This window comes from Herpailurus yagouaroundi, unplaced genomic scaffold (assembly GCF_014898765.1).
Source record: "Herpailurus yagouaroundi ecotype Mexico unplaced genomic scaffold, PumYag 198, whole genome shotgun sequence".
Lineage (NCBI taxonomy): Eukaryota > Metazoa > Chordata > Mammalia > Carnivora > Felidae > Herpailurus > Herpailurus yagouaroundi.
The window spans coordinates 27912321-27928618 of NW_024412429.1; the positions used below are offsets into that span (position 1 = coordinate 27912321).

The following is a 16298-nucleotide window of genomic DNA, read 5'->3' on the forward strand; positions in this document are numbered from 1 at the left end:
CCAGGGCCTCAGATCCCGAGAGAGCACGCTCTCTCGGTAACTTAATGTCCTTCACTCTGGAGGCCCTGGAATACGCAAGAGGGAAAGCAGGAATCTCATTTGGCAACTCATTGTTTCCCTGTTGTGAACACCGTGACTAGGAAGAAGAAGGGATTTTAAGCATATTCGTTTTTCTTTAGAAATGTAACTGTAGTGGTAGTCGGGGGGGGGGGGGGGGATGGCAAAGGAGTAACTGGCAGCCGGGAGAACAGTAATCTAGAAATAAGCCAATGGTAGGTGGAAAGAATAGAGGAAAATATAGCAAGAGATATTTAAGGAGTTGAAGCTGTACCGTTTACTGACAGATTGAGGTGGTTAGCATCTGGGATGATTTCCAGGTTTCTCCTCTGAGAAAATGGGAGGGTGGTGGCCGCCTCTTCCAGGTTAAAGAAGAGAAGGGTTTGGCTCAGTTTTGAACGTATTCAGGTTGCAACCGATAATGAGATACCCACAGGGTGTTTCATTTATGGGCGGGAACTCAGGACAGCGCCGCCTGGTAGAAACAGGATTGGAAAGCCTTCAGGTATTGAGAATGGTTGATGCCTGGGGTTTGGCAAAGGTTGCAAGAGGCAGTGGCTGGAATGGGGAGAGCAGGATGCCAGGAAGGAAGTTGCGGTCCCCTTCATTTTTTTTTAAAAAAAGTATTTATTATCTTTATGATTAAAAGCAAATTTACTTACGCTACAAACTAGAAAATGAAAAGTCATTTCAGAGATATAAAGTTTAAATAGCTTTGTAAAAAAGCTTTTACAGAGTATTAAGAAACAGATGCACTTGTACGCTCTAAAAAAATAGGCAGTGATTATGAAGTCAGTGCAAAAGAAATGCAACTAAGTATAACCTATGAAAAGTGTTCAAGCACCTACTGATCAAAAGAGCACAAACATTGAAAGAAAATGTGATTTTTAAAAAATCAATCAAATTGGCTGAAAGATTGTAAGTGCTGTTGCCCAGTATTAGTAAGGAGCTAGCCAACTGGATCCTCTCGTACTGTGGCTGCTAGAGGAAGGGTAATCCTAGAGGGATTTTTGGATGGGAATAAAGCACAGAAATGGCTACAATCCAGCAATCGTACTTTTAGGAATTCATCGGAAGCAAGTGATTATAGAAGTGGGTAAATATTTTCTGACAAGGATTTCAGTGTGCTGTTCAATCATTTTTTTAAAAAATTGAAAACTGCCTACAGTCCAACATTAGAGAAATGGGTAAATAACCCATGATGTATGTATCCATAAAGCAGCATACGATATAGCCTTTAAGAATAATGTGGGAGAGGAATATTGAATGACATGAAAAGTGGTTGCTACTGCGTAGCCAAGTGAACTAAGAAGGTCATAAAAAGCTACATACATCCATGCACTAAATGACCTCAGTTTTGTTGCTTAAACATTTGGTGTGGATGTACATAAAAGTTTTAAAAAATAAACATACACGCACAGGAAAATAAACATTTTTTTTTCTTTTCAAAATTGCAACGTGTTTTATTTTAAGTGGTAGAAAAAAGAAATAAAAGTAGTATACAGGCAATGGCCATAGAGTGGACAGAGATAAATACAGAAAAGGATCAAATGGATGTGAGAGTTTAGTTAGGAAGCCTGCGAGGGCAGAGTCTGGTTGCAGTAGATTCAGAGCCGAGAGAAACACAGGTGTAAACAACCCGCTCTAAATGTTGGCTATGAAGGAAAGTGAGAGCAGAATCATCAAAACACTTTTTTCAAACATCAGGTCCGTAGAAAATACCCTTTGTATCCACCCACTGTATGCAGAGATACATGTATAGGTAGATTAAAAAACTGAAACAAAAAAATGTTTAAGTCGCCTCCACACCCAGTGCGGGCTGGAACTCACAACCTCGAGATCAACAGTCTCCTGCTCTACTGACTGAGCCAGCCAGGTGCCCCTGAAACCAAGTGTTTATTTATAAAAGGATACTTACTGTTAAAGAGAATAGAGTTACTATTAAATAGGATTTGATTCATTGTGGGGGGCTTGCTTGCCTGCTCTTAAATTCATTCCAGGCTGGAGACAGGAGGATAATGCTACATGGGCAACCCAGGTGCCACATGCTTTGATGTCTATTCCTTCCCACAGTCTCAGTTATTTTGGTTAGAAATTCTGGTTCACACAAATAAGTTGCCATGCATGCTATTAATATACTTCTACTTAGCAAGTGAAATTACAAATTTCAGCAGGTTCTTCTTTAATCCTCAGCTAAAATGGTGATAAATTTATATAAACTCTTCAGTGTATTTGAATCACAAAGCATTGGTAAGTAGTTTTCTTCTTTGGGCATCAACGTTAACACAATTATGGATTCAGGATTTTGAAAAACAAATAGATCTTTTCTTTAAGTGCTTTTTCTTGGTATTTCAAAGGTCTTTATTGGAAATGTTTGCAGTTTGACACAGAGACTTGTAATATCATTAATATCTTTAATTTTATACCATTCAGGGTGTCTTTACTAATGATGCTCTCTTCCTGTGCTGCAAAATGTTGAGAACATAGAGTAACCATGGTGATTACTTAAAATGTATTTTGTAACTGTTGGATATATTCAGCATCTTGAAATATAGTGTTACTTTTTTCCTGTAGATCCAACTCCAGTCATTAAAAAACATTATGTGCCAATTTTGTTGCTAAAATACCATCTCCAAAAATGTTAGCCAAATGAGATAGCTTTTAAACAAAAATGTGACTCCCATTCCTGAGTTCATATAGCTTAATTAATATTTTCCTCATAACAACCAATAATTCCAGTATGATATAACATATACATATATTAGTTCATGGAAGGGCTAAGCTAATTTAACAACGACCCAACAAGACAGTGGTTTACAGAACATAGATGGACTTTTATTTATCATTTAAACTACGTCCTGAGTCCCAGGGCAGGTCAGCATATAGCAGTTCCTGGAGATCATTTGAGGACGATGTACCTTACTTACATCTCACTGCTCCACCATCCTGGAAGGCATTGTTCGCCCGCAGTGGGTCCTAGGCAGGTTGCATTCTAGCTGATAGGAAGCCAAATAGAGAGTATATGAGCCCAGGCGTCAGATAGACGTGATAGAAGTCACACAAATCCCTTCTCTATTCCGTGGGTGAAGGCTGCAGAGTCCCACTTGGATACAATGTAGTTTATCTGGGCCTTCAAGCCCCCCCCCCCCGCCCCCCGCCAAAGATATCCTCCGGAGGCAGAGGGAGGGAGAAGAATTTGGTGGATGACCACCCCTGTCAGTTATGGTTCCGATGTGAAACAAAACGTAACAAAACGTAAAGGTTCTCTTAATGAAGTTAAACAATTATCACTACATTTGTTTTCAAGAGATTCAGTAGAAGTCTTAGGATGCCAAAGGTATGAAGAGTGTGTGAACAGTGCTTCCAAGTAGCAATGTAGGTGGTGATTTCTAATAACATTGGAAATTACTCCGCTATGTTTCCTGGTTATGTTTACTTCTGAATCACTTGCAATTCTATTACAATTTACCGGTTTAATTTATATTTTTCAGACAGTATTCCTCCAATTCTATCAAGGTCCTCAAACCAGTTATATTTTAGCTTAAATTTAAACAGAATAAATCCTTCATAAAAATTGTCATATACATTTGACATAAATTGAATGTATAATAACTTGAGATATCAGTGCTCCCATCAAGTAGAATCATATAACCTGTGTCTGCTCGCACCTTACTAAGTATTAATTCTATTCTGTATATTCTCTGGACCTATAAATTTGTGAAGAGACCATATTATCACTTAGCAGTATCGTTTTAAGTTTCTCCGATGATTTGTCCTCAAGGATCGTATTCACCATGACCATACATGCCAAGAATAATTTTTTTTCAACAACTATGTGGGTAATTTTCTTTGTCCACACATATACAACTAAATACAAAACTAAATAGTAACAATTTCTCATAGCCAATGTAAAATGGTGAGATAATGTTGACAAATTTGTCTTTTTTCCCCTACTTTGAAAATATTTGAGGGCCTTATCAACAAGTTTGACTTACTGTATTTCCAAGTTTGTGTTTTCCTCTTGGTAAGATTTTAGATTTTCATTTGCAATAATATCATTTCTTCTTGAGAAAGAAGAACAAAACTGGAGGCATTGCATTCCCTTATTTCAGACTATGTTACATTTCAGACTATGTTACAAAGCTATACTAATTAAAACAATGGTGTTGGCATGAAAACAGACACATAGATCAATGGAACAGAACAGAGAACCCAGAAGTAAGTCCTTGTGTGTATAGTCAAATAATTTACAACAAAGGAGGCAAGAATGTACAATGGGAAAAGGACAGTTTCTTCAAAGATGGTGCTGGGAAAATTGGACAAGCACAACCAAAAAAAAAAAAAAAAAAAAAAAAAAAAAAGAAAGAAAAAGAAAAAGAAACTGGACCACTGTCTTACACCATACACAAAAATAAACTCAAAATGGAAATAAAAACTTCAGTGCAAGACCAGAACCTATAAAACTCCTAGAAGAAAACATAGGCAGTAAGCTCCTTGACATTGGTCTTGGCAATATTATTTTGGAACTGACTCCCAAGACAATGGCAACAAAAGCAAAAATAAACAAATGAGACTACATCAGACTAAAAGGCTTCTGCATAGTGAAAGAAAACATCAATAAAATAAAAAAGGCCACCAGCTGAATGGGAGAAGATACTGATATTTGGGAATCATACATCCAATAAGGGGTTAATATCCAAAATATATGAAGAACTCACATAACTCAATAATAAACAAATAAAAACTAAATAATCCAATATAAAAATGGGCAGAAGATGGCACACCTAGGTGGCTCAGTCGGTTACGGGTCCAACTTCAGCTCAGGTCATGATCTCGCAGTTCATGAGTTTGAGCCCCATATCGAACTCTGCACTCAGTGCAGAGCTTGCTTGGGATTCTCTCTCTCTCCCTCGCTCTCTGCCCCTCCCCCACTCGCACACACATGCACACAGGCTCTCTCAAAAATAAATAAATAAACTTTAAAAAAATGGGCAGAAGATATGAATAGACATTTTTCTAAACACACACAGATGGCCAATAACACATAAAAAGATGCTTAATGGGTGCCTGGGTGGCTCAGTTGATTAAGCGAAGATTTTGGCTCTTTGAGTTCGAGCCCCGCATGGGGCTGGCTCTGTGCTGAGACGCAGAACATACTTGGGATTCCTTCTCTCCGTCTCTCTCTGGCCCTCTCCCATTCACACTCCATGCATACTCTCTTTCTCAAAAATAAATAAACTTAAAAAAAAAAAAGATGCTTAACATCATTAGTCATCAAGGAAATGCAAACTGAAATCACAGTGAAATATCACCTCAACCCTGTTGGAATGGCTGTTATCAAAGGGACAAGAAATAACAAGTGTTGGGGAAGATATGGAGAAAGGAACCCCCAATGCACTGTTGGTGGAAATGTAAATTGGGGCAGCCACTATGGAAAATATATGGAATTTCCTCAAAAAATTAAAAATAGAAATACCATACTATCCAACAATTCCACTTCTGTGTATTTCGCTGAAGAAAATGAAAACACTAGTTGGAAAAGACATATGCACCCCATGTTCACTGCAGCATTATTTACAATAGCCAAGATATGGAAGCAAGCGTCCATGAGCAGAAGAATGAAAAAAAGAAGATGTGGTATTTACAGAGTGGAAAACTACTCAGCCCTATAAGGGAATGAAATCTTGCCATTTGTGACAACATGGATGGACCTCAAGGTTATTATGTTAAGTGAAAAAAGTCAGACAAAGACAAATACCATAGAATTTCACTTGTATGTGGAATCTAAAAAAACAAAACAAATGAGCAAAGAAAACAAAACAACACTCATAGATACAGAGAACAGATTAACGATTGGCGGAGGGAAAGGGTGGGCAAAATGGGTGAAGGGATCAAGAAGTACAAACTTCCAGGGGGCACCTGGGTGGCTCAGTCGGTTAAGCGTCCGACTTCAGCTCAGGTCATGATCTCACAGTTCGTGGGTTTGAGTCCTGCATCGGGCTCTGGGCTGCCAGCTCTGAGCCTGGAGCCTGCTTGGGATTCTGTGTCTCCATCTCTCCCTGCCCCTCCCCCACTAGTGCTCTGTCTCCTTCTCTCAAAAATAAATAAACATTAAAGAAAAAAAGAAGTACAAACTTCTAGTTATAAAATAAATGTCATGGGTTGTAATGTACAATACGGTGACTATAGTCAATAATATTGTATTACAAATTTGAAAGATGCTAAGAAACTACACCTTAAATGTTCCAATCACTAAAAAATATATATTTTGTGATTTTGTATGGTGACAGATAATAACTAGGCTTCTAGTGGTGATCATTTTGCAATGTATACAAATGACAAATCATTATGTTGCACACCTGAAACTAATACAGTATTGTATGTAATTATACTTCAATAAAAATAAAGTATAAAAACACTAATATATTAATATATACTTTCATTAGCTAATATCTGGTTATTAATTTTTTTAGAAGTTTTTTTGTTTAATTTTTTTTTAACGTTTATTTATTTTTGAGACAGAGGGAGACAGAGCATGAACAGGGGAGGGGCAGAAAGAGAGGGAGACACAGAATCTGAAACAGGCTCCAGGCTCTGAGCTGTCAGCACAGAGCCCGATGCGGGGCTCAAACTCACAGACCGCGAGATCATGACCTGAGCCGAAGTCGGATGCTTAACCGACTGAGCCACCCAGGTGCCCCTGGTTATTAATTTTTTTTAATACTTTCAACTATCAGGTAAAGGTTAAATAAATTAATGATCTCTTCAAATAAGAATAATACTGTAAATAATACATTCTTAGTGGTTTTGAGTACTTGACAAGGTATACTTAATCCTTGTTTTAATTTTAAGGTTTATTTATTTATTTTTGAGAGAGCGAGCACAAGCAGGGAAGGAGCAGAGAGAAAGGGAGACACAGAACCCAAAGAAGGCTCTAGGCTATCAGCGCAGAGCCCGATATTGGGCTTGAACTCACGGACTGTGAGATCATGACCTGAGCCGAAGTCGTACTCTTAACCGACTGAGCCACCTAGGCGCCAATACTTAATCCTTTTTTAAAAGACTAATCGTTTTTTTTTGTTGTTGTTGTTAAGTTCAAATTTAAAAGAATGTATTGATTAAAAGAAACCTTTTTCCCATTGTTGTTACTATGTATATAAGTTCAACACAAAATATGCTTCTGTTTTTTTAATGTCATCATCCTTATTTCTTCTAATAATAAAATAAACTATCTTAAGAAGATTTCATGCAGTTATTCTTTTTTTTTTTTAATTTTTTTTTTCAACGTTTATCCATTTTGGGACAGAGAGAGACAGAGCATGAACGGGCGAGGGGCAGAGAGAGAGGGCGACACAGAATCGAAAACAGGCTCCAGGCTCCGAGCCATCAGCCCAGAGCCCGACGCGGGGCTCGAACTCACGGACCGCAAGATCGTGACCTGGCTGAAGTCGGACGCTTAACCGACGGCGCCACCCAGGCGCCCCCATGCAGTTATTCTTAAAATGTACAATTATTTGCAAAATCAAAAAATGCCTAATGATTATTTATGCCCAATCCAAAATTTCACACTGAAAATTATGAACTCACAACCAAAAGTTAATAGAAACTCTTGCTGCCCTTGGCAACAGTGGATGAATTCTTCTAACTTCATAATTAACCGCTAATTACACTGACACAAATTAAACTTTTAAAACATTAACTCTCCTGATATAATTATGGTCAAATCCAGAAACTCAAATGAGGCACCAGTGAACGGAAGAGTGAAGGCCCTGCTGGCTCCCAGCCAATGCCCATAGTCATTACAACCCCTCCATCAGCTGTCACTCAACTCAGTTGACCCCAGTATTTGCTGCAATGCGGACGGCATGACTTAGAATGCAAAGTGCCACGTTCCAATATTGAAGATTTCATACCGCTTCATTTCTAAGAAGAACACACTCTGGTGAAACAGACTAATTGATTTCATAACCCGCTAACAGGGAGACCTGAAATTTGAGAAACACAAGACCAGTGGGAAATTTAAAGGCTCTATTTGTGGGAAGTATATTTATACCCAAAGGTAGAAGTTGAATAGGTAGGAGGCAGCCAGCCTAACAGGTGAAATAGCCATCGTAAGGAGATGGGAAAGGTAACGTTTAGCCTTTTAGCATACAGATAGAGCCACTGGTCCAGTAAGGGTCTGATGGCCAGTCTCCAGATACAGAGAGGAAGATGGAAACCAGGATTTTGATAGTGTTCAGTTTGTTGATGTGGAGACAGGGATTGGCGGAAGTTACACCTGATGGCTTGTTTTCCTTGTGAAACAGGAAGATGTTTGGTGAGTGTAGATGTAAATAGCAGACGAAAAGCATGGAAATGGAAAAGAGAGGTGACCAAGGATGCATAGAAAGCTTCCCTGAAGTGCCCTAGAAATTTCCTGTTTATGAATGTTGAGTAGTCCCAATGCAGCATAATTTCAAACTCTGGTAATATCTAGTGAATTTGTGGGGCGCCTGGGTGGCGCAGTCGGTTAAGCGTCCGACTTCAGCCAGGTCGTGATCTCGCGGTCCGTGAGTTCGAGCCCCGCGTCGGGCTCTGGGCTGATGGCTCAGAGCCTGGAGCCTGTTTCCGATTCTGTGTCTCCCTCTCTCTCTGCCCCTCCCCCGTTCATGCTCTGTCTCTCTCTGTCCCAAAAATAAATAAAAAAAAAACGTTGAAAAAAAAAAAGTTTAAAAATAAAAAAAATAAAAAAAATATCTAGTGAATTTGTTATTATTGCTTCAGATGTGGACCATCCAGGTTGACAACGCTAAATCCAAATTTCCAGCTCGAATTTCCCTTTCAAGCTTACTTTGCTGATACTCATTTATTCGGGTACCTAATTCACAGTCTATTAACGAAACTTGTAGGCAATACTGTTTGACCCAAACATGCACCAGTATAATCTGAAAGTAAAATAAGCATAATTTTGAATTAAATTCAGTTTTGTATGAAGTTCAGCCTAGGAAAATAGTATCTAAGTTGAAGGTGGTTTATAAAATCCTTTGTGATCTTGAACATTTAAAAAGGCACATGACAATGTTTAATACACTTTAAGGAGTTTGTATATATAATATGTATAATTTGTACACTATAAAATATAGAAAAAAATTTAAATACCTCCCAAATAGATAACATTAACAATTATTAACATTGAAAAATGATTCCTTTGTTTGCAAAAAAAAATTTTCTTTTTTAATATTAACTTTATTTTTGAAAGAGAGAGAGCGTGTGCAAGCAGGAGAGGGGCGGGGGCGGGGGTGGGGGGACAGAGGATCCAAAGCGGGCTCGGTGCTGACAGCAGAGAGCCTGATGCAGGACATGAACCCATGAACGGAAGATCATGGCCTGAGATCAAGTCAGACCCTTAACTGACTGAGCCACCCAGGTGCCCCAGTTTCTTTCTTTCTTTTTTTTTTTTTTAAGTTTATTTATTTTGAGAGGTGTGTGAGGGGCAGAGAGAGGAAGAGACAGAATCCCAAGCAGCTTCCATGCTGGAGCCTGACACAGGGCTCTATCTAACAAACTCGGAGATCAAGACCTGAGCCGACATCAAGAGTTGTTTGCTTACCCAACTGACCCACCCAGGCACCCAGTTTCTATTTCAGTAAAAATTAATATGTACCGGGACGCCTGGGTGGCTCAGTTGGGTAAGCATCCAACTCTTGATTTTTGGCTCAGGTCATGATCTCAGGGTTGTGAGATCGAGCACGCCAGGCTCCGTGCTCAGCGCCGAGCCTGCTTAAGATTCTTCGCCCTCCCCAGACCTCTCTAAAGCAAAAAGAAAAATTAGATATGGTACAACTGAACTTTTGCTTCTGGCTATGATGGAGCACCTGTATCAGAACAAACTTACTGTTGCAAGAAATCATAAAACTGGATTGATAAAATTAAGAGTGGTTGTTTGAAGGCATCAGAAACAACCAGGGTGGCCAGAACTGAAGGGCCAAGGTCTTGGGCAGAAGGGGAAGGCACAGAAATGAACCAGATGTTCTCTACTCGGAGCATTCATCGGTATATCACAGTGCATACAGGCCAAGTTAAAGATGGTGGCCTAGAGATGTCAGAGTTCTCAAAGTCTGGGGGGGAAAAAAAAAAACTTGGTCTTCTGCGTTATTAAAGCAACTAGAACTTGAGGAACCGAGGTGCCAGGGAAAAGGGAATCACACAGAGTTAAGGCTACAGAAAATTATACATAACATTGTAAACAATAAAGTAAATGAGTCAAAGGCTTGATGCCTGCTCATTAATAAAATTTTAATGAAGAGCCTTTCTCATAGTTATGATATGTCTATGTGTGTAGATGTGTATATATATATATATACATATATATATATATAAATGCACATATTCATATGCCTTTATGTAAGTGAGGTAATGTTATATATGCTCTTAAATATTCAGTTTCTTTTCACTCAATGGTCTGTCAAGACAAGTTTTCCTTTCATTAAAAAAAAATTTTTTTTAATGTTTCTTTAGTTTTGAGAGAGAAAGAGAGAAACAGAGTGTAAGCAGGGGCGGGTCAGAGAGAGAGGGAGACACAGAATCTGAAGCGGGCTTCAGGCTCTGAGCTGTCGGCACAAAGCCTGATGCAGGGCTCGAACCCACGAGATGTGAGATCATGACCTGAGCAGAAGTCAGACGCTTAACCAACTGAGCCCCCAGGTGCCGCTAAGTTTTCCTTTTAAATGACTGCTTATTATTCTATTGTATGACTCTAGCAAACTTTAATCAATCCATATTGTTGATTCCACCTTTTATTGTTATCAAGAAGTTTTTAATGAACATTTCTGTGGTTATTATATTACTTCCCTATTAGAATATCTTCCTAGAGTAAACCTCTAGGTTTTTTGAGTCAAAAAGCTCACACAGTAAAAGTGCTTGCCCACCTTGGCAGGCAATTCTCAAGGAAGATGGGTATTTGTTTCCACCAACAATGCACAGGAGAACTTGGATTTCTCCTCTTCAGCATCACAACATATTAGAAATCTTTTCCCCCTTTGCCAACTTATGTGGTGAAAATGTTGTATCTAGGGGCACCTGGGTGGCTCAGTCGGTTACACGTCCGACTCGTCTCAGGTCATGACCTCGCAGTCCGTGAGTTCAAGCCCCGCTTCGGGCTCTGTACTGACAGCTCAGAGCCCCGAGCGTGTTTCAGGTTCTGTGTCTCCATCTCTCTCTGACCCTCCTCCATTCATGCTCTGTCTCTCTCTGTCTCAAAAAAATAATAAATAAACGTTAAAGAAAAAGTTGTATATCTAATTTTAGTTTTAGGATATAACTAAACCTAAAAGATGAAGTTGAACATCTTATTTTTATTGTTTTTCTCTCTGCCTGTTCATGTCTTTTGCCCATTTAAAAAATTACGATATTACCTCTTTTTATTAATTTCTGAGAGCCTGTTTTACAGTAGGGATAGTAATTTTGTCAAATAGAATGTGAATGTATTTTTTAAATTTGTCATTTATTTTTCAATTTTGTTTAGGATTCACTATGCAAACATTTTAAATTCTGTTACTGTGTGTGTGTGTGTGTGTGTGTGTGTGTGTGTGTGCAGTTGATGGCAGAATCCTCTTTATTAAGTCTCTTTCTCATTGTTGGCAGCAGTAATCTTCTAGAACACCATGAAAGGACATGAACTACCTCACAGACGTGAAAGCAATGGAGATTGTGTCCCATCCATCAGTAACCCAGGCAGAAGACAACATGGGTGCTGCTATAGGCTATGCGGTGGAGACAGGTAGATACATCCTTGGGAGAAGCGGAAGGGAGTTACTGAGGATGTGACTTTGAAAAGTCTCCTCTGGGGTTTTATAGTAACAGGAAATTCTGGTTCTTTAGAATGCTCCATACTTCACCCTCATCCTTTCCAAGTCGTAGCTTCTTAAAGACCCTGCAATAGGCTACAGCAACTTCCATTAATAATTTAGAAGGGGGAGAATCCCCAATTCTGGTGTCATGTGTGCAGCAAAGGGAGATATGCACTCGGACTTTCAATTTGAAATAAAGAATAAATTCTCCTATAGGCACATTATTACGCCTGCTGACTAGATTGTTGGGTGGAATCTTATTGTGACAAAGACAAGCATCCGGACATTTACAAGTTACTTTGTATTATTCAGCACCTGAACATTCTTCCCATTTAGCAGCAATTACTCAGAAGGTTAGAGAAAGAGCCCTGTGTCATCCTATGGATGCTAACATATGGCATCTATTTTTCCTCCTCAATGTGTCTGTTTGAGGTTCTGATTCTGAAGCAAATACCAAAAAGAAGGAAATGACATAGGTCCATGACAAGAATGCTCCCATCACCACCTCTATTCAACAGTGGACTAAAGATTACAGGCAATACAGTGAAACAGGAAAAAAAAAAAAAAAAAAGAGGAACATGAGTTAAGAAAGAAAGAAAGACGTCATTATTTATGGATGATATAATTATCTACATGGAAGATTCTAAAGAATCTACAGAAAAGTTGTCAGAATTAATGAGTTTAACAGAGTTTCTAGATGTGCTATTAATATAAAAAGACAACTGCAGTTCTATTCCCCAGCAAAAGCAGTTTTAGTAGAATAAAATAATATAAAGCATCTAGGAATGAATATAAGAAACTATGCATAGGGCCCTTGTAGAGAATACTCCAAGTCTCTATTGAAGCATTTTAAGGAGATTCAAGTGGATGGAGACATATCTTGCTTCTCTAAAGACAAAAGATTGGATGACAAACAATTCTAGTGAAATTCCCAATGGGTATTTTCATGGAACCCAAAAGGCTTACTTTATTTTATTTTTTTATTTTATTTTATTTTTTTGAAAGAAACATTATTTTAACGTTTATTTATTTTTGAGACAGAGAGAGACAGAGCATGAATGGGGGAGGGGCAGAGAGAGGGAGACACAGAATCTGAAACAGGCTCCAGGCTCTGAGCTGTCAGCACAGAGCCCAAAGCGGGGCTCGAACTCACGGTCTGTGAAATCATGACCTGAGCCGAACTCGGCCACTTGACTGACTGAGCCACCCAGGCGCCCCCAAAAGGCTTACTTTAAAATTCATGTGGCTCTTTTGCATAAACTAGTTGACTATATGGGTTTATGGTCATAAACCCATATGGACCATAAACCCAAATGGGTTTATTTCTGGGCTCTTATGTTCTATTCATCTATGTGTCTGTTTTTATGCCCATATCACACCGTTTTAACTAGTTTAGCTTTGTTATGTAGCTAGTGCAGGATAGCCCAGACTACACCATGGAGAGATGACAGCACCTGCAATAAATGATGCTGGGGAAACTTCACAACCACCTGCAAAAGAATGAAATTCGACCACTATCTTATACCATACACAAAAATTAACTCAAAATGGAGTAAAGACTTGAATGTAAGACTAGAAACCATAAACTTCCAGAAAAAGACACAGGTGGTAAGCTCCTTGACAGAGGTCTTGGCAATAAATTTTTGAGTCTGACAATAAAAGCACGGGCAACAAAAGAAAAAAGAAACAGATGGGACCACATCAAACTCAAAAGCTTTTGCACAGCAAAGAAAGCCACCAACAAAATGAAAAGGCAACCTTCGAAATGGAAGCAAGTATTTGCAAATGGTGCATTTGATACGGGGTTAATATCCAAAACATGTAAATAACTCATACCACTCAATAGCAGAAACAAACAATCCAATTAAAAAACGGGCAGAAGATCTGAATAGACATTTTTCTAAAGAGGACATACAGATGGCCAACAGATACATAAAAAGATGCTCAACATCATTAATTATCAGGGAAACACAAGTCAAAATGACAAGGAGAAATCATCTCATACCTGTTAGAATGGCAATTATAAGAAAGACAAGGCGCACCTGTGTGGCTCAGTCAGTGAAGCATCTGACTCTTGATCTCAGTTCAAGTCTTAATCTCATAGACGTGAGTTCAAACCCCGTGTTGGGTGTGAAGGCTACGTGTAAAAAAAAAAAAAAAAAAAGACAAATAACAAGTGTTAAGCATGTGGAGAAAAGGGAACCCTTGTGGGAATGTAAACTGGTGCCACCACCACAGAAAACAGTTTGGAGTTTTTGCAAAAAATTAAAAATAAAACTACCACATGATCCAGCAATTCCACTTTTGGGTATTTATCCAAAGAAAATGAAAACACTAACTCAAAAAGAGATATATGCACCGCCATGGTCATTGCAACTTTACAATAGCCAAGATATGGAAACAACCCAAGTGTCCATCGATGGCTGAATGAATAAAGAATTGTACAAGCAGAGGGGCCGGACTCTGTGAGTGCTGGCAGCCAGCGGGACTTAACATCTGGAATGTTGAAAGTCAACCGCTCTGCTCTCGGAGAGTGGGGAGGGCCAGAGGACACTGGGAGGGAGAGTTGTTGAGCCCCGGAAGACAGAGTTCAGCGCGGGGGAACAAAGGTGCTGGCAAGCACCATTTCCCTCTCTCATCCCCCAGCCGAAATTCCAAAGGGAACCAGCTCCCATCACTGAACTTGCTTGCACCGCGCAAACGCCCAACGCTGTGCTTCTGTGGATCCATCCCTCCGACGGGCCTGCCTTCCTTCTGGTGCTGCAGGGCCCTTCCTGCAGGGGACCACCTACGGCAAAGCGAGCTAAGCCCGCCCCTCCTGCCCCTGTGGACCTTGCGGATCCACCCCGGCTAATACGCCAGATCCCATTGAAGAAGCACCACAAGTCTGGCAGTGTGCAAATAGCCCAGACAGGGGCCACACCATTCCACAGTGAGTCCTGCCCCTGGGAGAGGGGAAGATAAGGTACAAACCAGTCTGACTGTGGCCCCAGTGGTGGGCTGGGGACAGACATCGGGTCTGACTGTGGCCCCGCCCACCAACACAAGTTACTCCAGACAGCACCGGGGAAGTGCCCTGCAGTTTGGCCCACCCCAGCGACTACCCAAAATGATGAAACGGAAGAACTCTCCTCAAAAGAAACTCCAGGAAGAAGCGACAGCTAACGCATTGATCAAAAATTATTTAAACAACATAACAGAACAAGAATTTAGAATAATAGTCATAAAATTAATCGCTGGGCTTGAAAAAAGCATAGAGGATAGGAGAGAATCTATTGCTACAGAGATCAAGGGACCAAGAAATAGTCATGAGGAGCTAAACAATGCTATAAATAAGGTGCAAAATAATATGGAGGCAGCTATAGCACGGATTGAAGAGGCAGAGGAGAGAATAGGTGAATTAGAAGATAAAATTATGGAAAAAGAGGAAACTGAGAAAGAGAGAGAAAAAAAATCCAGGAGTATGAGGGGAGAATTAGAGAACTAAGTGATGCAATCAAGCGGAACAAGGTCTGCATCATAGGAATTCCAGAAGAAGAGAGAAAGGGGCTGAAGGTATATTTGAACAAATCATAGCTGAGAACTTCCCTGATCTGGGGAAGGAAAAAGGCATTGAAATCCAGGAGGCACAGAGAACTCCCTTCAGATGTAACTTGAATCGATCTTCTGCATGACATATCATAGTGAAACTGGCAAAATACAAGGATAAAGAGAGAATTCTGAAAGCAGCTAGGGATAAACATGCTCTAACATATAAAGGGAGACCTATAAGACTTGTGACTGATCTCTCTACTGAAACTTGGCAGGACAGAAAGGAATAGCAGGAAATCTTCAATGTGACGAACAGAAAAAATATGCAGCCGAGAATCCTTTATCCAGCAAGTCCGTCATTCAGAATAGAAGGAGAGATAAAGGTCTTCCCAAACAAACAAAAACTGAAGGAATTCATCACCACTAAACCAGCCCTACAAGAGATCCTAAGGGGGATTCTCTGAGTGAAATGTTGCAAGGACTGCAAAGTACCAGAGACATCACTACAAGCATGAAACCTACAGACATCACAATGACTCTAAACCCATATCTTTCTATAATAACACTGAATGTAAATGGACTAAATGCGCCAACCAAAAGACACAGGGTATCAGAATGGATAAAAAAACAAGATCCATCTATTTGCTGTCTACAACAGACTCATTTTAGACCTGAGGACACCTTCAGGTTGAAAGTGAGAGGAGGGAGAACTATCTATCATGCTACTGGAAGTCAAAAGAAAGCTGGAGTAGCCATACTTATATCAGACAAACTACACTCTAAATTAAAGGCTGTAACAAGAGATGAAGAAGGACATTATATAATAATTACAGGGTCTATCCATCAGGAAGAGCTAACAATTATAAATGTCTATATATAAAA

The 16298-nt window shown here is 39.6% G+C and overlaps 1 protein-coding gene across 1 annotated transcript in view; it reads right to left on the reverse strand.

Annotated features, from left to right (window-relative positions):
• Positions 1–2553, reverse strand: part of ARFGEF3 (ARFGEF family member 3) — a 183433-nt gene extending 180880 nt beyond the window's left edge. The window contains exons 1-3 of the mRNA XM_040448631.1: positions 2484–2553; positions 2092–2120; positions 2–7 (exon numbers count right to left, since the gene is read on the reverse strand). Coding sequence (XP_040304565.1) covers positions 2–7; positions 2092–2120; positions 2484–2553 — 105 coding nt within the window. The remainder of the gene's footprint in view (position 1; positions 8–2091; positions 2121–2483) is intronic.
• Between the last annotated feature and the right edge of the window lie 13745 nt (positions 2554–16298).